Source organism: Mobula birostris, chromosome 1, assembly GCF_030028105.1.
Source record: "Mobula birostris isolate sMobBir1 chromosome 1, sMobBir1.hap1, whole genome shotgun sequence".
Classification (NCBI taxonomy): domain Eukaryota; kingdom Metazoa; phylum Chordata; class Chondrichthyes; order Myliobatiformes; family Myliobatidae; genus Mobula; species Mobula birostris.
In genome coordinates this window covers 38,523,222-38,534,835 of record NC_092370.1, presented here as the reverse complement: position 1 = coordinate 38,534,835, position 11,614 = coordinate 38,523,222, and the positions used below count along the sequence as shown (strand labels likewise).

Below are 11,614 nucleotides of genomic sequence, written 5' to 3'. Positions count from 1 at the left end.
CAGTACATTGTAATGCACAACTATAAATTACAATAAATATACTATGTAAAAATTAAATCAATAATGCAAAGAGAGAAAAAAATTGGTTAAAAGGGCCCCCCATTCTGACTCAACAGGCTCATTCCCCATTCTCTTTTTAAATTCACCTGGTTCTACTTCCCATACTCCCTTGAAAGTCACTGGGTTCACAGAAAAATGTACACAGTATAAAGTAAATTAAAATTGTGTTGGGCTATTAATTGAAATAACAGCCAATAATTCTGAAAATCTATCAATCCAGCACCACCAAAGTCATGAGCAGACTAATTTAACAGGGTTTTACTATTTTTGGCAAGGTACCAGTGGAGCAAATCTTTGGTGTATAAGTTTTCTGCTTGGAATGCAACCACTGTAAAAATACAACAGATTTAATATTGAATTTCAAGTGGGAATGGTATATGTAACAAAGAGTGAAAAGAATGTACTGTGAAATAAGCAACAATTGAGTGAGAATAACTAAATAGTATTCAGAGACAACACCTGCATAGTGGAAAAATGGCATCCTTCCATATTTTACTGAAAAGACCACACTGATTGTTGGTTCAAAGATTCCTTTCCTACACAAGCACTACTGCTGTAGCTTGCACAATGGTGTGTGAAGAATGGCTGCTGTAGTACTATGAGAAGGAAGGGTAGCATGCTCCAAAATTCACTTAGAAGCCAATAAAAGATTTAGTATCAAGTTTGAGCAGTCAGCAGAGCAAGCAGTGAGGTTCCAAAGTGTTGTATCTAACAGCGAATGTTTAGTATTTAGAATAACTTATATCAGAAAGTAGTTATACTGTTTATGATATTGGGCTTCAATAGCATAGTGGTTAGCAAAACACTATTGCAGCTCAGGCATCGGAGTTCTGAGTTCAATTCCAGTGTTGTCTGTAAAGAGTCTGTGTGTTTTCCCTGTGACCCTGTGGGTTTCCTCTGGGAGCTCATGTTTCCTCCTACAGTCCAAAGAGAAACCCATTAATTGGTTATTGTAAATTGTCCTGTGATTAGGCTGGTGTTAAATAGGTGGGTTGCTGGGAAGTGCGGTTCATTGGACTGGAAGGGCCTGTTCTGTATCTTTAAATTAATAAAATATTGCCAAATATCTGTAAGGCAACAGTAGCTATAATCAGTATCCTTAGCATTTTAAGTTAATTTTATTTTTACAAATGACCACAATCAATGAAGGTTTCACAGTGCCACAAAAATAGAATTCAGATGATTTAAAAAATGTGGCAAGAAAACAGTGACCTCTGAAATAGACCATTTAGAAATCCCCTCCTGTAAGGATATTCTTCCTTCTTTGTGCACAGTTTTGCAAAAACAAAACTTGAGAGTGTAATTAATCAAAAAATACCTTTTCAACAGGCAGATTCTGTCAATCATTTAATGTGCTTGTTGAAACATGTTTTTACATCTAAAGGAAAGAAAAGTTTACATAAGGCCTTGAAACTACTGTGAATCAGTTTTGTAATTTAAGCACTAAGGTCACTATATTATTAAAAGTGAAGACAGCCATCTACATCATTAATCTCAGTTACCACCAAGGTAATTCTGCGACATCCATTCAACTTTCTAAAAATAACATTTAGCATTCATGATGTTAGTGTTCTACAAGTACTAACCTTTTTCTAAAGGAAATGAAGTAAACATTGACTAATTGAAAACACACTTGGCTGTTCCATGGTGGTTTAAATGGGATGGAATGAAATAAAATGTACTAAAGTATATTAGGGACGACACAGTAGCATAGCGATTAACAGAACACTTTATAGTGCCAGCGATCACCAATCTGGGTTCAATTTTCACTGCAGTCTGTAAGTTCTCTGTGACTGCACGGGTTTTCCAGCTGCTCCAGTTTCCTCCCACATTGCAAAGATATGGGGGTTAGGTTTTGTAAATGTGGGCATGCTATGTTGGTGGCACTTGTGGGCTGCCCCCAGCACAATCCTCTGACTGTTGGTCATCGACGTAAACAGTGCTTTTCACTGTATGTTTCAAAGTACATACTATATAAAAATAAAGCTAATCTTTTAAGATCTTTATCTTTACGTACAGACTAATGCATAAAGACAATTGAACCAAAGATTTATTTTCTGCTTTAATATAATTGTTTTGCAAAGCAAACAGGAAAACAGTTTTAGGCTAAATAATACCTTTCCTGTTTCAGAGATAATTTCACCTAATTGTTTTTCTCTCAAACCCTTTTTCCAGAGGGAGGGAATAAAATAACTTTTATTTTGTTAGATGTGACTAATTTTTTTTAAAAAATTAAGGAATGTGAAATCACTTTGATCCAATTAACTCACATTGATGCCTCACCTGTAGGTTGCCTATAGGGAAAAGAAAACGTAGCAACAGGAAACAGATAAGCCTTTAATGTCTGTGTGACTGGTCTCACAGAGATCTGGGATTATTGGACCTGTTCACTGGATCTCTATGTTTAACTCAGCAAACTTTCATTTTCAATCATTTATTCAATTCTCATTTGAAAAGTATGTTGAAATCCATTTCCACCATCTTTTCAATCAGTGCACTTCAGACTGCAATGAGAAACTCAGTAACAAACCAGCCTGGAGCCAAATTTGTTTGTATTGATATTACTCAAAAGCAAATCAGCTGTCTGGAAGAAACTTGCAAAACGCCAAATATAGTATGTGACTGGGATGCTGCTCCTAGAAAGAGAACAAAGGCCCACGGAAGCAATAGAGGTATCATTTATTAACTCTACATCAAGGAGGTGTGAAGATTTCAGTGAGTGGATTGTAAAACAGCATATGTTTCAGCACTAAGAATCTTTGAAGTAATTAAAATAAAAAACAAAATGAAAGTGCAATCTCTGGTAATATTAGTATCATTTAATAACATGAATAACACACTTCATTTGTCTTAGAGAAACTCCATCAATATATTCCAACCGCACCCACCCGCCCTATTTTGGACTACACTGTATTTTGCCATAACAGCTGCCATTTTACAAAATTTTGACAATATTAGTTAAAATTACTAGTCAGGCTAATGAAAGCTAAGAAAACAGCCTATAGTTTGTAAAGTAATACATTAGGTCTCCAATGTCTTGGAGAACCAATTATAGATACTGTCTATTTAAAGAATTTGGAGTATCTTTAAGCATTACAAGAACATTCCACTAAAGCTTTCTTTGATGGGTTTCAGTACTTTATGCAGAAGGTATATTGATCTGATTGAAAAGTTTGTCCTTAATTACTTGAGACATCAAACCATGTATGGCTTCTATGGTAGTCTTGCAGCTGAAAAACAATACAAGTAAAATAGAAAAAGTTGTAAATAGTAAAATCTTGTTTGGTTCCACACAAGTTGATGATCATAGAAGATGCCAGTATTGGCTAAGGACTTCACGGACAGGTAAAAAGACAGAGCAATCACATCCTACCAAGAAAATGTGGGTTTGAATAACCATTACTGCAAAATAGTTTCTACATTATTGTCTTTTCCTTTTTCCTTCTACTGACTTCCCTAACAAAATCAAAGTTTACACTTGTAACTTAATATGTACACTAGTATTCAAATGCCCTCCCACTCCCAAAAGAGGGAGTACATTTTAATTCTGCAGTTTTAATCACAGACTTTTGGAACAAAATATTAAGTTATACACAAGCTGAAAATACAAATGTATTACCTATCTCGAGTAGCTTTGGCCAACTTGTCTTCAGATTTTCTGTCATGAGTGTCCAAACCAAGCATAAAACTACCTCTACCGAGCTGGGCTTCTGACTGTTCCAACTTTTCAGATAAGTCAAAAACTTGTCCTGTGGTGTAATCAGCATTCTGCAGTGAAAAGTGCAGGCAGAAGATAATAAGATTTTTCTAAAATACAACAGGCAAAGAGACTGAAATGATTCACTATACCAATCAATGTAGAAATGATCAATTTGTAAGTTCTCCTTGTAGAAATTGCATAAATGTTTATAAGAAATAACCATATAAATGAATAATCAACACAGAAAATGCTGGAGGAATGAGGCAAGTCAGGCATTTTCTACGGAGGAAAATGAACAGTCGACATTTCAGGCTGAGACCCTTCGTCAGGACTAGAAAGGAAGGGTGCAGAGCCAGAATTTATAAAAAAAAAAAGATTCAGGGCAGGGGAAGAAGGAACAGCAGGAGATGGCAGGTGATAGATGAGTTCTGCTGAGTTCCTCCAGCATTCTGTGTGCGTTGATCTAGTTTTCCAGCTTCTACAGTCTCTCCAATTTTGTATGAATTAATGACTTCAAAATGAGGAGCGCATAGTAGAAGTACCCCACATCGTTCAAGTATCCCACATCCTTTCATTATGATGTACACCTTTCATCTTGATTTTTGCAAGCAACACTAATAATATAAAAAATAACATTCAATGAATGGTATTATTAATGAACATCCAATAATACTAAAAATTCCAAATCTCTTCAGGATAAGTAAAATTCATTTCACAAATTAGACATAGCAACAATGAGGAAACAACAATACATTTATTGACAGGATGGTCCACAACATGGAGATGAAGATGGAAGTCATTCCCAAGCCTGTTCCTCAGGGGTAGAGATTGGGAAGTGTTTTCAGAGAAGCCTAGGTACACGATAGTTGCTATATACATTCTAAATATGGTATACATTGCATTTATGGTGCACTGATAGTGAAGGAATGAATATATAATGCAGTAGATGTGGTGCCAATCAACAAAGCTGCTTTCTTCTAGTGTCTAGCTCATTGAGTATTGTTGCAGCCACAGTCATCCAGGTGAGAAGATTATTCTATCAACATTCTGACTTGTGCTCTGTTGATGGTGAATGCACTTTTGGATGTCACTTGCCCTTGGATACCCAGTTCTTACAGCTGCAAGATTTATATATTTACATGGCTGGTCAATGCTGAACCTTAAGACCTTGATAGCAGGATACTTGGTGATGAGAATATTACTAAGTGTCAACTCTAGATTGTTGGAAATCAAAATCTTGCTATTTTGTGGCACAGATGTTACTTGTCACACATCAATTACCCAGCTTTCACTTGGCGCAGTCAAGGACTGCTTCTTTTGCTGAGGAGTTTTCAATATTCCCATTTCTAACCTAGTGATCATTGGAAGGTCAGTGATGAAGCCTGGGATACTGCCTGACGGAACCCTTACATTGATATCTTAGGGCTCGGATGACTGACTCCAACACAGAACCATCATTTCTGGAGGCAGGAATTCAGCCACTGGAGTGTTTTCCCCTTGATGCCCAATTTCATGGGCAATCACTATCACCTTGCCTCAGGGAAGCAGGTTACTAGTGAGTAAGCAATGCTTGATATCACTGCAGATGAAACTTTAGTTAGTTAGGGCTTTACTGTCATTGCTCAGGACAACAAAACTGCAGTGCTACTCTAGTCAGTGCAAAACAGCATACTGGCAATTCATTTACTAAAAACACAATGACTAAATTTAAAATAATCTCCAAGTTATTTAGAATGACATCTAAGTTACAACCGAATTAAAAACAAACAACTCTAAAATTAAAAGAAACAGTGGCTGTCCCATTGAAGTACTGCACATGCCCATGTTATAAAATACAATAATTAAATATAAAATAGCATCAAGAATTAAAGCTGAAATTATAAAAAACAAAGCTCTGAAATCAAAGGAAGGTAGTTGCCCCATTTAAACCTAAATATTGCATATGCTCACATATTGCACTTAAGAGATTGTCAGTAGTGCCTATGGACTATGGGCAAGTGGGGGGGGGGGGAGGCATTGTTTAGTTGCGTGATAGCTCTGGGAGGAAGAAAGCTGTTTTTCAGTCTGGATGTGCATGCAGTGATATTTCTGCATCTTCTGCCCGAAGGTAGGAAATTGAACAGGTGATTACTGGGTTGGGTTGAGTCCATCACGATGTGGCGAGCCCACCACCGACAGTGCAAGTGTAGATCAGGGATCCCAACCTGGGGTCCAAGACCCTTTGCTTAATGGTATTGGTCCAAGGGATAAAAAAGGTTGGGGACCCCTCGTGCAGATCGTTTCGATATCTAGTAGTAGTGTTCCAATGATGTTCTGTGCTGTCCTGATGACTCGTTGAAGTGCTTTCTGGTTGATCTTGTTGCAGCTATGTGTACCATTATGTCATGCAGTAGATCAGCATGCTCTCAATGGCACACCAATAGAAGTTGACCTGCAGCTTTTGGGGCAGATTTGCTCTCTTTAAACTCCTAAGATAGTACAGGTGCTGCTGAGCCATCCCTACTATCAAGGAAGTGTTTGGAGGTCCAAGAGAGCTCCTCTGTAATATTCACTCCCAAGAGCTTAAAGCTGGAAACCCTTTCCACTGCTTCACCATTTATTATTAGTGGAGCTTGTTCACATCTTCTTGATAATCATTTTTTTTTGCTGTTGAGTGGAAGGTTACGGTTATTGTTAAGGTTAAGGTTACGGTTATTGCACCATTCAGACAGTTTCTGCATCTCCTCCCTGTATGCTTTTTCATTGTTAATTGTAATTAATCCAGTCACTCAGATTTGATGATGGATTTGGTGGTATAGGCTGGGGCACAATCAGGGGTGAAAAGGATGTGAAGCAGTGGGCTTAGTACACATCCTTGTGGTGCACCAGTGTCAAGATCAGGGAGGTTGATGTGACTGTCGAAGTGCAATTGGTAAGAAAGTCCAGAATCCAGTTGCAAGTTGATGTATTGAGTCCCAGATTGCATAGTTTAATGGTCAACTTGTTGGGGAGTATGGTGTTGAAGGTAGAACCGTAGTCAATAAAAAGTGTTCTGGCATAGGTGTCCTTATGCTCCAGGTTTTCCAATACAATGTGGAGAGTCATGGAGAAAGCATCCTTAATTGATCTGTTTGTCTTATATATAGTGAAATGAACTGAATTAGCTGAAGACTGGATTCTACAGTGGTGGAAATCTTGGGAAAACGCAAAGATGGATCATCTATGACCTTTCTAGGAGAAGATGGATGTGACTTCTTCACCACCCTCTCCCTGCATCACTGACCCTTCTTCAAACCACCTCAAAAAAAAAATCATGCCTTTTTAAATGATTTTAAAATGTCCCTCTAAATTACTTCTAGATAACTGCTCACATTGATATTAGGTCAACAAGTCTATTGTTACTTTGTTCATTCCTTCAATCTTACTAACAACTGCCCTAGCCAGTGCAGATTGAAATATTGTCAGAGGTTTTCCACACCTCTCTTGACAGTTTAGATAATATTCCAGTGCACATTTGACCTCTCCTGAAGAAATGACTCAGTATTGCAAATACATATATGAATTCTGTAATTTAGTCTATTTTAATGTGTAATTTAACACTGAAATCTTACATTACAGTGGAAGTTACTGAGGTTTTCATCAAGGCAAAGGGAAAAAAAGTGTTGGGGGGGGGCGAGGAAGTAAGAAAGGCAATTACTGTCTAATTAATACATGTTAGTCCATGGTCTCCTCTACCGCCACAATAAGGTAACACTCAGATTGGAGGAGCAACACTTCATATTCTATCTGGGTAGCCTCCAACCTGATGGCATGAACACTGATTTCTTGAACTTCCAGTAATTACCCCCCCCCTCACAATTTCCCATTCTTGTTTCCCTCTCACACCTCCTCTTATCTGCCGTCACCTCCTTTCCTTTCCTCCATGGTCTCTGTCCTCTTATCAGATTCCCCCTTCTCCAGCCCTTTATCACTTACACGAACCAAACTCTCAGCTTTTACTTAAGCCCCACTCTCCCGGTTTCACATAATCACCTGCTATCTTGGACTTCTTTCTCCCCCTCTCCCTGCCTTCTTATTTTGACCTCTTACCCCTTTCTTTCCAGTCCTGATGAAGCACTTCAGCCTGAAACGTTGACTGTTTATTTCCATTCATAGATGATGCCTGACCTGCTGAGTTCCTCCAGCACATTGTGTGTATTGCTTTAGATTTCCAGTATCTGTAGTACCTCTTATCTATGAATTACTAGCTGATACTTATCTTCTTCAACTCTTACCTCCGTATTAACCAATTTGAAGTGATTGTGTGCAAGGTAAATTACTGCTTTATGCCATTGCTTTCCCTTAAGATTATTCATAACTCAAAAAGTATAACAAAAAACTGAGAAATTGTTAGTAATGCTTTCCCCAGTATTCCTTTCCAACCCCATTGCCCTACACAAAGTATGGATTTTGTCTAAACCAAACCTATAGGTACAACAGCTTCAGCTTTCTGCAAAGAAACTGATCTAATTGGGACACAGGAACAAATTTCTAATGATTTTCACTCCTACCCCAAAACTGAGTTGAAACCTACTTCAATTTCTGGTAGTACTCATACTATGAACTTGGTTTCGGGCACAAAGCAAAACAACACTGTTCCAGTTTTTGTATGCAGTATGTGCATGCCATGTCCAAGTTGCATTTAGGCCAAAAAGTAATCTATAGATAAACAAGATTTCTGAAAGCGGTGAAGCTAGGAAATATTATACTGTTAAAGGAGAATATACTTTCACACTAGTTTTGCCACAATTTCAAAAATGAATCAGGTCAGAAGCAGAGACAACTCACTGTGAGTAGACTTGAAGAACTGAGCGTGTTCACCCAATATTTGTTCCACAGAAGTTCAAGTAGTTTACGATCCAGTGATGATTTAAAATATGTAACTTCAAGAGCATAATACCTAAAGAAAAATGATTCTTCAATACAAATCCAAAATACTTTTGGCCACAAGGTCTAATTTCAGTGTCGCTTCTTTGATAAAATCCCTCAGTTTGCAAGGCCCCAATTAATGATCAGTTTCATAATTAGGAGATAGGAATTTATAATGGTTAACTACTGACATAAATATGAGAAGTAATAAGGTTTTGAAGCGTGAGCACATAGATTAATGATAAAAATCTTACATCACCTTATTCTTTCCTTATAAATTACCATGTTCACTTTTATAATTTAGATGGTTACACAATGGTATCCAAAGCTGTAGTATCTCATAGCTCCAGATACTCAATCTGTATTTAAGGGCCATTTGTAATCCAATCAATTTTGGTTCCCAAATTTCCAATGTTTTACCATTTAACTATTTTAAACAAATCCAAATATATTATAAAAATGAAACTCAAATTCTAAAATGTGAAGATTTTTATGATTTACTTAGTTATTTCCTTGAGATTATGTTCCACTAAAGATATTTAAACTTAAGAACCAGAAAGCCTTAAAATAAAAATGTTATTCTACTCCTAAAAAAAATCCAGAGTCCTGGTGTCATTTCCATGCACAGATCAACATATCCTCTTACTCAATATAACTGATACAAATGATTCTCCCTGGAATGGCTCTGTAAGAGACACTTTTCAAGAGCAATTAGAGATGGGCAATAAATGGAGTTGCAAGTCTCAAAGAAATTAATTTTTAAAAATGTACTCTGTAGGACCTTAGCTACAGTGAGTCAGATTGAAACATAATACTTTTAAAGGAAATGAGAGTCAAATAAATTCAACATATTATTGAGAAACAAATGCACTGATGACAAACACTTCACAGGGTGTTACTTACTGTTTGCAGTGTACACCAAAATCCTCTATTTTGTTAAGTGGAATAGTCTGATATTCTGAAGGACCCTCATCAGGTGGTTTATAACCCTGCGTTAAATTAAGAAATATTTTCAAGATATTTTAGGCATCTTTTTAAAATTTATTTTCTTTCACACAAAAAATGGAACTGAACAATAACATCTACTGTCTCATTTAAACAAATTCTAGCAACTAGTTCAGTTCAGATTGTCAACAATCTCCATTGGCACAGGTGCACCATAAAGCTGTGACCTCAGTCCCCTGCTCTACTTGCTTTATACTTATGTCTGTGAGGCCAAGCACAGCTCCAATCCCATATTTAAATTTGCTGACAACACCGCTGTTGTTGGCTGAATTGAAGGTGGTGATGAATCAGCATATAGGAGGGAGACTGAAAACCTGGCTGAGTGGTGCCACTCTTACTCAGTATCAGCAAGACCGAGGAGCTGGTTATTGACCAGGAGGGGGAAACCAGAGTTCCATGAGCCAGTTATCATTGGAGGATCAGAGGTAGAAACGGTCAGCAACTTTACATCCCTTGGTGTTATCATTTCAGTGGATCTGTCCCTAAGTCTAGCATGCAAGTGCCATTCCAAAGAAAGCTTGGCAGCACCTCTACTTTCTTAGGAGTTGGTGAAGATTCGACATGTCATCTAAAACTTTTACAAACTTCTATGCACGTGTGGTGCAGAGTATACTGACTGGTTGCATCATGGCCTGGTATGAAAACACCAATGCTCTTGTATGGAAAAGCCTACAAAAGGTAACAGATACAGCCCACTCTTACACAGATAAAACCATGCCCACCATTGAGCACATCTACATGGAATGCTGTTACAGGAAAGCAGAATCCATCATCCAGGCTATGCTCTTTTTTGGCTACTGCCATCAGGAAGATGATACAGGAGCCTAAGGACCCACACCTGGGAACAGTTATTACTAATGAACCATCAAGCTGTTGAAACCAGAGGGAATAACTTTATCAACATCACTGAACTGTTCCCACAACTTATGGATTCACTTTCAAGAACTCTATCTCATGTTCTTATTTATTTATTGTTATTCTTTCTTTCACCTGGTTGCAAGGTGAAGATGACGGTGAATTAAATATCCAAGGGTATCAGGTAATACGGAAAGATAGGCAGGAAGGCAGAGGAGGTGGGGTGGTGCTCTTGATTAGGGATGAGATCAGGGCAATCGTGAGAGATGACATAAGATCTACAGAGCAGAATGCTGTCCATCTGGATAGTAAAGGGAAAAAAAATCACTGGTGGGTGTTGTCTATAGGCCTCCTAACAAAAATATTGCGGTGGCAGAGGCGATTAACCAAGAAATAACTGATGCTTGTAAGAATGGAACGGCAGTTGTCATGGGGGATTTTAACTTCCACATAGATTGGGTGAATCAGGTTGGTCAAGGAAGTCTTGAGGACTTCATAGAATGCATCCATGATAGCATTCTTGAGCAGCATGTTGGTGAACCTACAAGGGAAAATACTACCTTAGATCTAGTCCTGTGCAATGAGTCAGGTAAGATTAACGATCTTGTAGTCAGGGATCCTCTTAGACAGAGTGATCACAGTATGATTGAATTTCGCATTCAGATGGAGGATGAAATAGTTAGATCTAAAACTAGTGTATAATGCTTGAACAAGGGAGACTACAACAGGATGAGGGAGGAGTTGGCTAATGTGGATTGGGAGCACAGGCTACTTGGTAGGACAGTTGAGATCAAAGAGTTGACAGGTGAAATCAAAGAGGTTTTTCACAGTGCTCAACAAAAGTGCATTCCAGTCAAAAGTAAGGACAGTAAGTGTGGGGAGAGCCAGCCTTGGATAAATAAGGAAATAAAAGATAGTATCAAATTAAAAGCGCATGTGTACAAAGTCGCAAAGAGTAGTGGGAGGGTGGAGGACTGGGAAAACTTTAAAAGGCAACAGAGCAACTAAACAAGAAATAAGGAAAGGGAAGACAGAGTATGAAAGTAAATTAGCACAAAATATAAAAACAAATAGCACAAGTTTTTATAAATATATAAAGCGGAAGAG

The 11,614-nt window shown here is 37.8% G+C and overlaps 1 protein-coding gene across 1 annotated transcript in view; it reads right to left on the bottom strand.

Moving 5' to 3' along the window:
• Positions 1–2,182: 2,182 nt before the first annotated feature.
• The window catches only part of cops5 (COP9 signalosome subunit 5), a 39,546-nt gene continuing 30,114 nt past the window's right edge, over positions 2,183–11,614 (bottom strand). The window contains exons 5-8 of the mRNA XM_072254313.1: positions 9,551–9,636; positions 8,567–8,678; positions 3,680–3,828; positions 2,183–3,290 (exon numbers count right to left, since the gene is read on the bottom strand). Of these exons, the coding sequence (XP_072110414.1) occupies positions 3,200–3,290; positions 3,680–3,828; positions 8,567–8,678; positions 9,551–9,636 (438 nt within the window). The 3' untranslated portion in view covers positions 2,183–3,199. The remainder of the gene's footprint in view (positions 3,291–3,679; positions 3,829–8,566; positions 8,679–9,550; positions 9,637–11,614) is intronic.